Source organism: Pelodiscus sinensis, chromosome 11 (assembly GCF_052426305.1).
Source record: "Pelodiscus sinensis isolate ZL-2025 chromosome 11, ASM5242630v1, whole genome shotgun sequence".
Taxonomy (NCBI): Eukaryota; Metazoa; Chordata; order Testudines; family Trionychidae; genus Pelodiscus; species Pelodiscus sinensis.
Genome location: NC_143062.1, coordinates 22,738,682 through 22,755,662, shown reverse-complemented (window position 1 = coordinate 22,755,662; position 16,981 = coordinate 22,738,682). Strand labels below are relative to the sequence as shown.

The window sequence follows — 16,981 nt, the reverse complement described above, 5'->3', positions numbered from 1 at the left end:
GAGGTGTATTGGTGCTAATGAAGTTGTCAGGAGAAAAGGTGGGTAAGGGGAGAGATTGTCTCACACTCCACAGCCTGGTGGTTAGGGTACTGCCCTGGAATGTAGGAGACCCACATTCATCCCTATTCTGCTTCTTTCAGAGTGTGATTTAAAAAAAATCTATAGTCTAAGTAACATTCTTGAAGCTGGGACTTCCACATCCCAAGTCCATGTCTAGTTACCAAGACATGTTATCCCTCCTGCATTGAAAATCTCAGGTCTTGGTTTGAAAATTGACTTTTCAACACAATTCCATTTTTGCAAAAACATTCCAAAGTTTTGGTTTCAATCCAAAGCAGAACAAAACTAAATGCAGAAACCATGACAGCTGCCATGAAATTGAATTGTCCTTTGCCAATCAGCTCTACTATTTAGTGCTTGGAAATGCATTGTAGTTTGCTGTAATGAGTTACTAATTTGATATGCTGAAGAAGTTGCCATGCTCCATTCTTACAATTACTGCTGGAATTTTAAATTCTGTTTCCAGGATAGTTTCTGTGGTTTCAATCCCCTGTGGAACTACCACACATTTAAAAAGTAGTATCACTATACCTGGGTCTTGGCTGTTTTTTCAATAAAACATCTGTTCAAAATGTTCTGAATGTCAAACTATGTTGGGAATGCTGGGTAGAATCCCAGAACTGGGCTTGCCAGAATTATTGTCAGACATCGTAAACTGTTTGCAAATTAATTTCAAAAAATGTCTAGTTCCAAATGAAAATATTGTTGTTGTTTTTTCACAAGCCTGAATTGAATGTCCATCTTAATATTGCATATGTTTCAAAGCACTGTTCAAACACACCTGGCTGGCCCTTCTTTGGATAACTTACATTATTCTTAGGGGGGAGGGAGATTTGAATTGGCAGTTCCCAGTGAAGGCCCAACTTAAATTTATACCACAGGAAATATTGTAGAATACTAAGTTTAACTATTATTGTTAATTATTTATACAACACTGTAATAAACTGACTACTTTCCAGCTCACAAATGACCCACTGCTACACAGAGTGGCAGTTATGTAGGTTCCAGCAGTTATGATTTTCAAACTTAGGCAGAAAGTAGCAAAAGCTCAGCACAACCTGGGTCTATAGGTCCCAGGGATTTCCTTGCTCCCCCTCGCCCATTATCTCTCCATCCTTTCTGCAGAAATCTTCCATGTTCTGTTCACTGAGCATTATCATGCAACAGCTTCTCCTTGGAGGCCCTTTCTTCCTCGCAGTTTCCCACTGCCTCTCCTTCCAGGGAACTTCAACTTCCTCTTGCTTTTTGTCATATTTAAGTTCTCCCTCTCCCCGGGTTTCTCTCTCTCTAGCTCCAGGTATCCTTTTACAAACCTAATTGGGGCCTGCTGATCCATCACAGGTTCACTTGCCGTGCTCCTCCTTAAAGAGGCCAGTCACTCTGTGACAAGCACTATGACTCAGATTGGTGATATATCAAACAAAGCATAATTTCAAGAAACTTTACTGTCGAAAGGATACATGCACACACAGGGCAACAGTTCTAGTATAGTTTTGTGCTTAATGAATGTTTCCAATGAAAATTTTCAGTTTTAATGTATATAAATATTATCAAGTGGTAAAATCTCCAGATAATAAGGAATTTATTATGTAAAATATTCCTTTAATGAAAGCAACATTAATTTCTTATTCTGTGGCATATATCAGGGGCGTGTCTGTGTTTTAAGATGAACAGTACATGGGTACAAGGAAATCTCTGAACAGCTTTTTATCATTTCCACACTGACCTCATGAAGTCCACTGCCTTACCTCAGATGAAGCTGCCATACTAAAAACTAAATGGAGATATAAGATGAGAAAAAGTCTGTAAAATACTTACTTCATCATCACAGCTTATAGAACATCTTCCATCAAGAGATGCACACTGCAGGGGAGACCAATAGGATATACAGTTTATATCATTTTTTTTCTTTTTTATTCTGGTGGTTGTCTGAACTAGTGTTTTAAAAATGATAAAGAAACATGTAATAAATGACAATAATTTATCTAGAAGAGACCACAAAAGCAGGTTACATTAATTCCTCGAACTTATTATGACAACATCTGCATCAAGAGGGTTAATTCATGCTGTGTCAATTTCTTCTGCCTGTTCTAATCTTTGCTGCTGACTCTCTAAAGATACAGGGCCTTCTGTTGGCAAGACTCCATTGGGACTTCAGTAGGGATATTGTGAGAGTCAGGTTTGTAATACTGAGCCCATATTTCACAGAATACTTAAGAGATAATTATTCTCAGAAACAGTACATTTCAATGTATTCTCAAACTGGTAATGTAATAATCTCCTGATCCCTCTAAAACTGGAAGAGAGTATTCTGTTAAATAAATACACATTTTATACACAGACTCTTGTTTATTAAAAAAAAATAAACCAGCCAAAAATGGTTCACTGGACAAAGTTAGTACCTAGCTCTTACTTCAGGTCACTTAAGGCTAGAGTCTAGAATATCAGAAGCCCATTAAAAGCGGGCATAATTGTGCCATCCCAAGAGAGACTAGAAACCAAATCGTGACCTAGTCACACAAATTTGGTCGTTGCTTTCCCTTTTCCTCCAAGAGGGACTCAATCTGTAAAAGACCTTTACCTGACACAGTTTATTTCTCCCTCTATAGCAGCTGTACTAACAGGTACATGAGGGTCAATGGACTCAAGCCTCCATCCATTCCCTGATCAGCTGTTGTGGAATGGAGTAGCAGCCCCATGGAAGCTACTCTTTCCTTTGAATTGTAACCCATGATATAGGTAAGCTGTGCCAACATGTTAGAAGGATACCCTACCCTTGCCTTAATTCACTACATGGGATTGATGGGTCACATAATTCATATTTTTCATGTCCCTTTTTTAATTGAAAGTATCCTCAGGATAATTGCTTGTGGATCTGAAGGTGATACTTAGGGAGCCTAGATTTTGGGAGGTTCTGTGTTCATGCACGTGTACTCAGGATCACTCTTCTGGGTTACAAGGAATTGAAGAGTAAATTAAAATAGCTTATAAATATTCATAGGGAATCTTGGACCTGCCTTCACTAAATATACCTAGACTATCACCACCTGTACAATAAGAGAGTTGCTTTGGTCTCATCTACATAAAAAGTATCTAATTGGTGCTTACCTGTCTGCTGGCAGTCCAAAACTTCCGCTGGAAAAATTCAAGTTTCATCTGGATACCTACAGCTGGTACAAATTATAAATGAAACCGAGGTATTAAAATATTTTACATGGTTATTTCAAGTGATTCATGGGGGAGAATGCTGGTGAAACCTACTTGGAAAAATACCCCAGTCATTAAATTTCAGATGTCCACATGGTCAGATATTAAACCAGATTTATTTTGCTTAAGAAATCAAGATACTAAGGACACAACCCAGTAGGAAGCATAAATCAGAAGTTAGTAAAATGGTATGCTCTTTACAGCTAAAATAAAAGAACTGAAAAGCGAGCACCAAAGCTATGGCAATTCTCTTTTTTTAGACTGGTCACATAACTCAATAATCCAACTCTGTTGCATGCCAGAAAAAAAATATTCATTCACTGCTGACAGGCCAGGGGGATAGCTAAAATTTAACTGCTGTGGAATTCTACATTACAGCAGAACCCTGCTGTGTTCTGAAGTGAAAGGTGGCAGAAAGGCCATCTATGGATATTTGACCTACAGATATTTGTGTTAATCCTGTGAAAGTAAGCACATGGTGGAGTAAAAGGAATGAGGTAAAATGAGTGTGTCTAATTTAAAATATTGTTGGTTAGTGGATTTCAAGACTCCTGATGAGGTTACCAATGGTAACATGTTATGAACAATTTTCAAAATGGTTTACTAAATCATTAAAATTAAAAGCTTGTATGCATTTGGGAAGATATTATTAATATCTCCATTTTAAAACAGTTACGATTTTGAAGAAAATGTCAGAAATTACATGACTAAAAGATTTAGGGATTCCATATGTTGCATGCCCATTTCAGTTCAACATCCCTTCAGTGGTGAATGGATTCATCTGCCCTGCAATCTGGCTCCTTCTGTGTCTGCTACATTTTACAGAATCCTTTTGCACTGGAGTGGTGTTCCCTATGGTTCCTTATGCTAGTCTGGCTGATATGCAGGGGCCAAGGCTGCAGTTCTTGTAGCCTTGATGACCATGCAAGGATTCCATAAACTTCACTACCATGCATTATAGAAAACAAAACAAAATAAAATCAAAACTGTTTTGGAAATTCTAAGGAAACTTCATTCATTCATTTTTTCTCTAGGATCCATGGTATGGACTGCTTCTAATCATATTTTCACTCTTCCGTAATATCTTCTTCAATTTGTATTTGTTTTCACAAACATATTGAAGATGAAATCATAAGCATATTTCATACTGTATTACCAAATATAAAAATGGATGTGATATGAAACTCAAAATACACTGCTACAACGAGATGTAAAATTAACAAGAGAGGAACATTTTCATATTGTATTCACAGAATCATAGATTCGTAGAATACTGTAAATGGAAGGCACCTTGAGAGATCATCAAGTCCAGTCCCCTGTTCCCACAGCAGAACTAAGCACTGTCTAGATGATCCCTGATAGATGTCTATCCAACCTGCTCTTAAATATCTCCAGTGATGGAGATTTCACAACCTTCCTTGGCTTTTTAATGTGGTGTTTAACCACCCTGATCATTACAAAATTTTTCCGAACTAAACTTCGCATGCTATGATTTAAGCCCATTGCTTCTTATCTTATCATCAGAGGCCAAGGAGAACAATTTTTCTCCCTCTTCCTTGTAACATCCTTTTAGATACTGGACAATTGCTATCATGTCCCTTCTCAGTCTTCTCTCTTCTAAACTAAACAAGCCTAATTCTTTCAGTCTTCCCTCACAGGTCATGTTTTCTAGACCTTTAATCATTAGTGTTGCTCTTCTCCAGACCTTCTCCAATTTCTCCACATCTTTCTTGAAATGTGGTACCCAGAACCAGACACAACACTCCAACTGAGGTCTAAACAGTGCAGAGGAGAGCAGAAGAATGACTTCTCATGACTTGCTCACAACACTCCTGTTAATGCATCCAAGAATCATGCTTGCTTTTTTTTGCAAGTGTTGACTCATATTTAGCTTGTGGTCCACTATAACCCCTAGATCCCTTTCTACAGTACTCCTTCCTAGATAGTCTCTTCGCATTCTGTATGTGTGAAAAGGAATATTCCTTCATAAGTGGAGTACTTTGCATTTGCCCTTATTAAACTTCATCCTATTTACCTCAAACGATTTCTCTAGTTTGTCCAGATCCTTTTGAATTATGACCCTAACCTGCAAAGCACTTGTAACCCCTCCCAGCATGGTATCATCTGCAAACTTAATAAGTGCACTCTCTATGCAATTATCTAAATCATTACTTAAGATACTGAACAGAACCGGTCCCAAAACAGACTTCTGCAGAACCCCACTTGTTATTCCCATTCAGCATGATCATGAACTGTTAATTACTCTCTGAGAATGGTTACACAGCCAGTTATGCACCCACCTTATAGTTGCCCCATCTAGGTTGTATTTCCCTAGTTTATTGATAAGAAGGTCATGTGAGACCATATTAAATGCTTTACTAAAGTTTAGGTATACCACATCCACCACTTGTCCTTTATCCACAAAACTTGTTATCCTATCAAAGCAAGCTATCAGATTGGGTTGACATGATTTGTTCTTTACAAATCCATGCTGACTGTTACCTATTGCCTTATTATCTTCCATATATTTGCAGAATAAATCCCTAATTACTTGCACCATTATCTTCCCTGGCACAGAAGTTAAACCAACTGGTCTGTAGTTTCCTGAGTTGTTCTTATTTCCCTTTTTATAGATGGGCACTATATTTGCTCTTTTCAAGTCTTCTGGTATTTCTCCCAACTTCCATGACTTTTCAAAGAGGATAGCTAAAGGCTCAGATACTTCCTAGATCAGCTACTTGAGCATTCTGGGATCGGTGTAGAAAAAAAATTGTCTCTCTTTAGTGTACATGCAATATTCAATAGTGTCCTAAGAAAAATCAGCACCCCTATAATGTCCCATTAGGCACCAAACTGCATCTTTAGTTGCTTAAGTATTTTTGATAATCTGTCCTTGACTCCTTTATATGTAGTAATAGATTTTACAGCCTACAGTTATTAAAGAACACCTAATATCAAAGGATCTCAAAGCACTTCACAAAAGTGATTAAATATTATTATCCTCATTTTACTGTTGGCAAAAATTAAACAAGTAAGATGAATGAGAGCATTCACACAGTCACTGGCAGAATTCAGAATAAAATACAGGTCCCTTGACTCCAAGATGCTTGCTCTAACTATTAGATGATAATGCTGCCTTTCTTAAAAGAATACCGAATTAAATAGAAAGTAGCCTAGAGTTCAGATATTTTCTTCTGAAAGGTTAAAGGACTACAGATAGCCCAGAAAAAATGTATTGGTTCTAAAATCTTTTTCAAGAATATCTGATTGTTCTTAAAGCATAAAAAATCTGACCAAAAACATACCGCGCTTGTTTCAGTGCTCTTGAAAAGCTCAGGGAATATATATTTCCTCATAAAAAGACTGCAAAATTGCTTTAGCATAACCTCAGGGGTTAAAAAGAAAATTATTATTCCATTCACTAGCATTGTTAATTCTTTTGAACATGAGTTCAGTCAAATAATTATAATTTGAAATGTAGGAAACATTCATAATTGCCATTTATTATACTTTACATACAGGTGACTGTTCAAAGCTCTCCATGTCAGAAAAAAATGAATGCTAAGAAGTTATTCACTCAAAAAACATATAAAACACTATGTAGACTTCCTAATAACATTGCAAAAACCAGCATATAAACAATAAAAAAGGATAGGATTAAAATGTCATATTAGGGTATACTCGCTTCAAAGAAAACTCCCGTTGCTGCTTGCACCATAAAGTGTTAATGGGAGCTGTGTTTTCTCTTCTTGTCTTTCACCACAGAAATATGTCATGTAGCACTTTGTTATTTAAAAACAAGTATTAGAATGATTACAAAGCTTTTCTTGGGGGAATACTTCACAAGGGAAGTATGTACTCTGTTAGGCGTGATATTTAAAACGTTGCCACTTTTAACATCCTACAATCTCAACCAGATCAGACTAAAATATGTTACATTTCTCTTTTACTTTCCTAAATAATATTGTGCCTTAGAGATTAATATTGCAGCTCTACTAATAGCCAAATAGTTAAATGATCTGAACAGTGTTTAAAAAGGGATAGAACACCAGCGAAGGTATAACCCCAACCCTACAGTCTTCACACAAGCGAAACTCCCGCTGCAAATCATGGGAGTTTTACATGAGTGATAGCAGGCCCAGAACTTTTTTCTGATCCTTTCCACCCATAGTCTGTCCAAGAAAGCATTGAAATTCATAGAGCTGACACCAATAAAAACAAAACTGCAGCTGCCTGCCTTCTCTCATCTTCATAAAGAGAGCACGTTCTAAGTTTTGCTGAAATTAGTCCCAGGATTTCAATGGTCTTTATATTCCAACATTGCATTGTACAGTTCATTCAAATATGCACATGAAATGTTTTACAGATGAGCTATGTCATAATTATCTCAGTTTCAAATTCTCTCTCATGTGGTAAGTAATTTATACTGGGCATTAGGATATAGTCAGTATAAATTCATCTTTGATTTAAGCAAGGTTATAGGCTGTATATTTAATACTCATCTACAAAGGTTTACTATGGAACTTGGGTGTTTGTAACATGTTATCACAGAGGAACATTTTGCTCTATTATGAATTGCACTTATATATTTATTACACTTATATTAAAATGGTTTACCAGAATCAAAATTACTTTTAAATAAATGCTGCTTTTCTAAGTACTTTAACAAAGGGGCAAGGCAGTGCAAGTGAAAGCTTTTCTAAATTGCTGATGTTTCAAACATTTTAGTCAGTGAAATATGTAAGTATATGAATGCCCTAATAAATTTTATGATCATTTTCTAATGTTTTAAAATTTAGATATAAGAGAAGTTGAACAAATGAATTTCTTGTATTTATTCTTTGATCCAGGAAGGTACTTAAGCACATACTTAGCTTTAAGCATAAGTTGTTCTGATGAATTCAATGGCTACTTTTTTTGTGGATTGAGACCTCTAAATGAGGCAAAGTAAAAGTAATCTTTTATCTGGTGAGAATGAGTTCCATAACTCCTAAGAAAGTTCTGTCGACACCACTCATTGAACAGTTTCATTGTTCCAGTGGAATGTAGCATTCTGGGTAAGTCATCATCATGGAGGGAGAAGGAGCCATGTATCTCACACCTTACAGCTGCATCTAGACTGGTATGATTTTGCGCAAATACTTTTAACGGAAAAGTTTTTCCGTTAAAAGTATTTGCACAAGAGAGCGTCTATACTGGCACGGATGCTTTTGCGCAAAAGCATCCGCGCCAGTGTAGACGCTCTCTTGCACAAGAAAGCTCCGCTGGCCATTTTAGCCATCGGGCTTTCTTGTGCAAAAAATCAACTTGTCTGTCTACACTGGTCCTCTTGCGCAAGAATACTTGCGTAATAGGGCTTATCCCTGAGCGGGAGCATCGGAGTATTTGCGCAAGAACCACTGATTTTGTACAGTACAAAGTCAGTGTTCTTGCGCAAATACTCGCGGCCAGTCTAGACAGGTGGCAAGATTTTGTGCAAAAACGGCCACTTTTGCACAAAATCTTGCCAGTCCAGATGCAGCCTATTACTATAGTCGTCTTATCAATAATAAAGTTGAGTCTTAATCTTCAAAACAGGATAAAAGGGTAAAACCAAGACAAGATAAAAATTAATCCACTGTGGTGAGTTTCCTCCTCATAAGAATCTCTTCAGGCTTATAGAGAAAACCCTGTTATAGGGAAGTTGCAGCTGTTGTCCGGCCAGCTCAATGTTTTCAAATGAAATGCCACTGAGGGTACACCATTGTGTCAGCAGTGGCTACAGCACTGAACATTTAAATAATAGGAAAGACGAGATTTTGTCCTGCTTTTCCTTCTCTACCAAATACACAATTAAAAGATAGATGAAGTTAAAGAAACCACATTGGGTAGTACTCTCTGTGGGGTTCATTACACTCCTGTCCAAACTATGTCCACTACACTCTACTTGAGAAAAATAAAGAACAAAATCTGTTAGCAAGGTGGCTGTTGCTACAAGTTCTTAGGAACCCAACTGAACATTGCTTTGTGGCCCCAATACACCATACACAGGCTGTAATCGAGAGGGATTCTGAGAGATGGGTGCCATGTTGGTGATATCATGTGATGCTGTCCTGTTACCAACTGTTGAAAGTTGAATACTACTTCTCTACATGATTCATATGACAGAGCAAAACATTAAAAGGGATTAATGGCATTTATCAGTTACAAACAGGTGAAGCTAAAAGTAAAGGGGTAGTTTGTCCGTACTGTGAATTTTGTATTGGACCAGTGTAAATCTCTAGTGTGATTGTGAGGCACTGGTGTACAACAAGGCTTGCATTAATGTAATTTACTGTAATTTATGCCAGTTGAGCAAATCTACATTACTAGTTTGCACAAATCTATATTGTGCATCACTTTACAGAAGACCTAAAATGCAGAAGACCATAAGAGAATCATTGATCTGTATCTTGTGCACTTATATACAACAGTGGTAATTATTTACTACCACTCTCATCTAATACCATTTTATACTTATGCTGAATATGGTGGAGAACTTCTACCCAGAAAGTTACCTGGATCTAAATGTTCATCCTCCACTATCCCACAAATATAAAGCCTTAGTTTCAGCTCAATACTATATTGAACTTTAAACATCCAAATATTTGATACCATATGAAACAGGAATTTTCAGTCACCTTACCACCAAATTAACAAAGCAAAGCCAATAAATAGCCTTTGAAAACAACTAAGGACAAGAGGCAATATTAACTTCAGTTTGTTTTCTTTTGACAAAGCTGCATAGTTTCCTCAGTGCACAAGCTATGAAATAACAGATGGTAGGGACCTTCAGCTCAAAACTCAGTTTCAAGAAAGCAGTTGCTATTCTGCATTTTCAACTGTGAATCATAATCTTGATAGTCATTTTAAAGCACAAATATGAGAACATAAGGGCTAATGTGGTGGTTTACAGGATCAAACTGCAAAATACTAGATGTGATTAATCACTCAGAACTCACATAGGCTGTTCATCCAAAATATTTAGTTACTTGCCATTTGCAATGCAATTACATGCAACATTTTGCTTCACTTTCATTTGCTAATGGATTTGATTGAGTGTGTATATTTGCCAGTACAGGTACATCAGTTTGTAATATCATCAGAAAGTTCAATTCTTCACTGCGGTCACTGGGATTCTTTCCTTTTTCAATTACATTGGAATTCCACACTGCTTTTAAGTTTCAAAAGGTATATACAGAGTGACCAGGTAGCAAGTGTGAACAATTGGGATGGCTAATGATCTTAAAAGGAAGTGTAATACAAAATGGTTTGATTGATAAGGTACTGAACTAACACTCAAGACTTGGCTCAATTCCTGTTTCAGTCACAGACTTCCTGTGTGACCATGGACAAGTCAATTTATCTGCCCTGTGTTTCAGCTTTCCATCTGTGAGTAACGCTTTCCTATCTTGCAGGGCTGTTGAAAGGATAAAATACATTGTTGGTGAGGAAGTGTTCAAACAGTACAGTGATGAGGGACATGTGTATCAAAAGAGAGAGAAAACAAGGTCTCAGTGGACCAGCATTTCTCACATATGGGTAAAACCTGTATTTGAAATCATGGTCAGCAAACGCAAATAGTAAATTTATGGCCAAATTAGGAAAATATTGTAACACTGTAGCTGTTTCATCAGCAAATAACCTCTTCTCTATGGACTGGTATATGGTGAAATTTCAGGAATTCCTACACTGAAAATATAGGGTCAACTTCCTCCTGTAAAACAAGTGAAAGCAGCCAGACTGAGCAGTTCTATGAAAGGCATCCCAATGCCTTCTACAAGCCAGGCAGGGCCATACGTTTTTTGAGGGGGAGCGTGGCACAAAAGTGGCAAAGCCAAAAATAATTTTTATTGTGGGATATTCACATTGGAATTAACAGTACTTTAAATTTAAAGCTGTACTAACTGCCAGAGTCTCTTCAGCAGATTTACTGTGAAGCTGTGCGGGGAAGCATCCAATGGGAAGTCCAGGGATTGTCTACAAAACATCATGAAAAAGCCAGCCGCTCATATGGAGGTTCAGAGACTAGTAGAGATGGAAGTAGAGTTTTACACAGCAGTTTGGGTTCAACAAATGTGGAGGTTGGTATCTCTTGCTCTGATCCCATCTCCTCTCCTGAGGATACCATTAGAAGGTGAATGTCATGGAATAGCCAGGGCCCTGTTTCCCTTCTTTCCACCAAAGGGATATTGATTTTTTCATGCCTGACACATTCAATTTAACAAATAGTTTTTCTGAGAGACTGGGGAGTAATTTAGTTGTCTAATCCATAGGTGCTGGAATAGCATGTTGGGGATGCTTCACTCCCACTATAAAAATTATTTGTATATGAGGAAAGTGTGTGTGTGTGTGTGTGTGTGTGTGTGTGTGTATAGCTATAGTTATAGTTATGTATAGAACAAATCTAAATATCAAAACAAAATAGTATCTGGGTGCATACACAGACAAATACAGACATACACATCTCTTGCCTCAACCTGAGCTATGGAGTGCTTATTTTATCCATAAGCTATATCTACTGTTAACCTATAAATAAACAAAATACAAAAAGCACATTTATAAATATAAAATTATTATGTGCATACACACATGTTGAAATGGTTTCTGGTTAAAATATTTTGGGGTTCTCATTAGTACTATTGATACACTTATTTTACTGTTATAGGCACAAATATTTGACAAAACTGTTCACATATGTGAAGTTGCAAATTTAATTAACGATGCCACCACAGCTTTAGGGTGCTAAAAGCACAGGTTGCTCAAGACCAGGATGAAAGATGCCATGTATAAAAGAGTTAATGCTCATGAGTGGTGATAGTGGAGAGATGAAGTTCTCTACATTGCTTTTAGCAAACCTGCCGCCCCTATTCCCAGAAAATACTTGGAATTAGTGGTGCAGTCAGTTGTTCTGGCTGGGAACTTCAAAGACAGAAAGGAGGCAGTGGCAATAGCATCTCCTGAAGGCCAATGAAAAGCAGAAAGGAAGGAGAGCATGAGCGCTTGATGGGAGATGGCGCAGAAAGGGGAATAGAATGATGATCCTTGGAGGCCTAAGTTCATTGAAACTCAAACCACCAGGGAAAGCTAAAAGGGCTTGGTTTGCAGCCAAGCCTTGACAATCTGAATTGTGGAGCTCAGTCTGTGAATACCACCACAAACCAGACCCTCTCTGACTCCCTGACACACGTCTTCCTTCTGGACAACTAATGAAGCAGCAGCAGGAAGAAACATGAAAAGGAAATAAATTGAGTGAATACATGAAAATATATAGATACTGCTGACTGAAAATAACTGTATTTCAAGAAAGCTTCAGTAAGACTTTTGGAAGAAAACAGGTATCTGTACATTACCATTTTGGCAGTTATGCTATATTTCAAAGTTTACAAGGTAACAATTGATATGCTGCCAATCTTTTAACAAAAGACTCCTACAAAAAATGTTCTCCTCTACCCTGTGATAAGCCTTCTGTATGAAGGGTGAGGCTCAGGGGAGGCACTTGGAAATCCATTTGCTGTTTTCCCATTTCAACATAAAAAAGCTCTCTGATAGCAAAGGAGGGAGATAGCAACTTAAACTTACCTTAATGGAAAGATAACTGTCCCCCAAAAATATTATCAGTGCATTGATACTACAATGCAGCATTGTTTTCTGGATAATTTGAAGGCAGGACAGAGGATGGGATGAAAATGCATCTGGTGACTGCAAAATATTCCTGAATATCTTTAGAAAACACCTGACACCTAATGCAATGTGGTCCATTTCACAGGCATAAAGGTGTCCTCTGTTAGTACTTTTATGAGTGTCAAGAATGATATAGAACTATCCAGAGAGGAGGCAAACTCCATCAGGCATGAAAACTGTTCTGTGGACAGAATTATTACAAGAATTACTATGCGCCCCTGGGAATCCTTCTTCCAGCACCTTCCTAGAAGGTAGCTATTCTGAAGGATATTTCTTCACACTGATGATAGAGGAAATACGTAAAGACAGAAAACTTGCTCTATCGGGGCTAAAAGAAATATATTTTTTTAATATCTCTCTAACCATTTTACAGTTTTATAGAGTTTGATCTTTCACTTTTGACAATATTCATACACATCTCATATTAGAACAAAAGAATAACACATTTATAAATCTTAATGGACACATCCTGAAATGTCATGTACTTAAAAAATTCCATTAACTCCATTTGTCACAATTAAGGTTTTAATCTTACTAGTTATTAGTGTGGCTTAGTTGGTATTCCTTTCACCTCTGGGCCAAAGGGTCGTGGTTTGTGGTTTCAAGTTTCTAATTTGTGTATCTCAAGAGGTTTAGTGTTCCAACAAACAGCCACAAGCTGTGATCCTTATCTGAACCCTTCAAGTTTGTGACTCCATTCTCTCATGAGACTCTTCCATAGTGAGCCTTGTCTGAAATGCAGCAAGAACAATCCTTCTTGCAACCACTTCCTTCCTCTAGTTCCAGTCCTGGCTATCAACTGGGTTGAAAAAATCTCTGATCTACACATTCCATAATCTCAAGAAAGATGGATTACAGAAATGGGTGCAGTTTCACTGGTTCTTATTTCCAAATAAGTTGATCCATTCCCTAATTCAAGTTTTAATGCTAGAACTTAGGCTCATGCACAATCCTGACAACAGCACTGGCTCCTGCTCCCACCCCTTGCTGCCTCTCTATGGTAGAGGCAGCAAGGGGGGGGGGAGTGATTAGTTAAGTCAACTATCCGATAAGCATATGTTTATCAGATAGTCGACTGGTCACTTATATCCCTACCTCATACTCAAGCAAGTTCAATGGCAATCAATTGTACACATGTTCAGATTCACTGTTGGAGATGGCACCATTTAGATGCTACTAAAGAAAAGATCCTTCTCTTTCTGGTGACTTATACATACAGAGTCCATTCTACTCTTTTAAAGCAATAAGAAACTAGCCAAGACCTGTGCTAAGTTTTGTGGAACCCTACATGAAATAATTAGTGGGTGTACTGCTTACCAGCAGCTTCCCCAGGGTTGGAGCAGAAATCCCAGATTTCTCTCATAGATAACTAGGTCACTCTTCTCTCTCCCACTTCTCCCTTTGGAACACAACTTTGCTGCTTCTGTCATTCCTACTTGCAACTTCTCTATGGTTCAGTGACCTCATCTCTTTCATCTGTTTGTGAGACTGGGAAGCAAGGAAATGAGGCAAATGAGCAGCATTCTAAGCAAGGAATAGATGAGAACAGTTAGGAAATTCAATTTCTGCTGCACTCTGTTGGTTCCAGAATTATATTGGACCACAGGCAGGTAACAATACTCTATCTAGCACAATGGGTGTATGCATCTTGTGCTAGGCCCTTGGAAGACCAACAGTACAGAAAACCTCCATGTATTTAGGCCAAAATCTTTGTATTTAGCATCACCTGAAACCAACATTCAAAAGTATATGTCCGATCTACTACTGAACAGATAATAGTTGCCATGTTCCTCTACACAGTCTCTGTACTATTCCATTACATTGTACATTGTTTCAGGTTACCATGAATATAAGTGATATTATAAAGTCAAGTTCTATTCTATTGTATTGTATTTTCTACTAAAAGAATCAATTACATGATCATAACTTATTAACGCTTCAGTAATGTAGAACTTATCTCCCTGCTAAACATTTTTTTACGTTAAATAGCTATTTGCTAGAATGGTAAAGAACAGTTTGGTCTTGCATTTTTTTTATTTGACAACATGAATTAGTTTAACTACGTTATGGTAATCACAGATTTAGGAGTTCTTTTAGAAGAGTGTATGCATAAAAGAGCTGGTGCATCCATTGGGGATTCGTTCCTTTGCATGCATTTCCTGATCATGTGATGAACTTTGTGTACGCAACTTTGGATTAAGCAAAAATGTGCATGTACTTAAAAAAAAATCTGTGGCTTAATTTTTGTACCTCTTAACTATTTTTACTAGGAGATAATAAATGCAAAGGACATGGACAGTAATGAGCAGGCTCCATAAATGGCATTTGCTGAAAAAGCAGCTTTACCAGCCTGTTATCCACTTCTTTGTTTCATGTTTGCACAGAAAATGCAGGGGGGTTTTTAGTCTGTACATGGAGAAGAACAGAGTAACATGTTTGTTCAATGTAAGCATAAGGTACTTACTACCATGGCTGAGAGCCAGGTATCCTAAAGTACTCTGAACTGTAGGTTTAAGCCTTGCTGAAACAAGAAGTTATTAAACAAACACTGGATTTTCCTCTACTGAAATGCAGGGATTTTTATTTTTTATTATTCTCTCTTTCTAACTCATTTTATCTACTTAAAGAAAAAAGGTGATTCTTTCACAAAAGATCTGTTGTTTGTGTGTTTATTGCTTCTTGAGATATCAATTACAGACATGTCTGGCAAGAACTTATCACAAGGTACCTCAAAGATGGATGCACATTAATTATACATCCCATGTTTCCATATTTTAAGTTGGTTAGCTTCATTCCATGAGATCACTTTTCCTTTAGTGTTTTCATATCTAGTAAGGAAGGGCAAAATTAAACTTGTGGCTAAGTGTTGTGTCCGGATGATTATGCAATCTGTATTGATATCACTGAGATGTACATATATATTTGAGAAAAAATATAATCCGTGATCCCCTCTCTCATAACAAAAAAGCCAAATGTGTGAATTAAGGAACCAATTCAGATAGGTACTGAGCACCTTACCCATTGGGTACTTGAGATGGAGTAATAGCCATCATTTTGATTTTGCTATCTTGCATTATTTCATCATCCAGTCAGAACACTATACAAATGTAGAGTTGAGAACGACAACTGATTTTTTCAGTCTTCTGGCTGAATCAGAAAAAAGGATATTGCTTTAGGGCAAACCAAAATAGTAAAAACTGTTTAGGGTCAAACAAAGCCTTTGTCAAATAAAACCAGTTTAATATAAATGAAAATTTTCATTGAATTTTCAAATTTTAACCCTTTAACATTTTTAAACCAAGCTGAAGTAAGTTTTGACTTGAAAAGTTGGTTTTTAAAATGTTTTTGACATGAATTTGAGAAATGTTTCAGTCGGCCCTATCGCACATTTGTCAGCAAAAAAATTGCATTAAAAATTTCAACTAATTCTATTCAAATGTTCATTGTGTCTTTTGGTAACCTTTCAGATTCTTATATAGTAAGGAACAATTTTGTTTTATGACTTGCATATTACTTTATCTAAATATACAAATTTTACAATTATATTGAAAATAGTCACTACAGAATAAAAACAATAGTAACAATAATAGTACTCATACTTAACAAATGTAACGGTTTAATATGTTCAAAGTGCAGTATAAACATTAATTAATCCTCACCACTACTCATGATATAGATACGTAAACCCTATAGCTTAGGAACAAAAATGCACTTAAGTACATGCCAAAATTTGAGCATATTAGTTGTCCCAGGAAAATTAATGGAACTAGTCAGATGCTTCAAGACAGGCATATGCTTAAGTGCTTTGTTAGACTGGTGTAAAAATTCTCTGAAAATATAAATAACAAACCTTAACCTCGAGATAAGTGTGACCCTAAAGAGATGAGATAGGGAAAGGCCACCAAAAGAAGTCATAACTAACTGAACTGAGAAGTATGTGATACCTAGACTTAGGAAGGGCAGAGTGACTATCTCTTTATTGGACTCTTTAATACACCAGAAGAAGTTTATT

General features: G+C 37.0%; 1 protein-coding gene across 1 annotated transcript in view; it reads right to left on the bottom strand.

Annotated features, from left to right (window-relative positions):
• CACNA2D3 (calcium voltage-gated channel auxiliary subunit alpha2delta 3) overlaps positions 1 to 16,981 on the bottom strand; it is a 758,781-nt gene that overhangs the window by 66,403 nt on the left and 675,397 nt on the right. Inside the window, exons 27-28 of the mRNA XM_089781194.1 lie at positions 3,169 to 3,230; positions 1,879 to 1,923 (exon numbers count right to left, since the gene is read on the bottom strand). Coding sequence (XP_089637320.1) covers positions 1,879 to 1,923; positions 3,169 to 3,230 — 107 coding nt within the window. The remainder of the gene's footprint in view (positions 1 to 1,878; positions 1,924 to 3,168; positions 3,231 to 16,981) is intronic.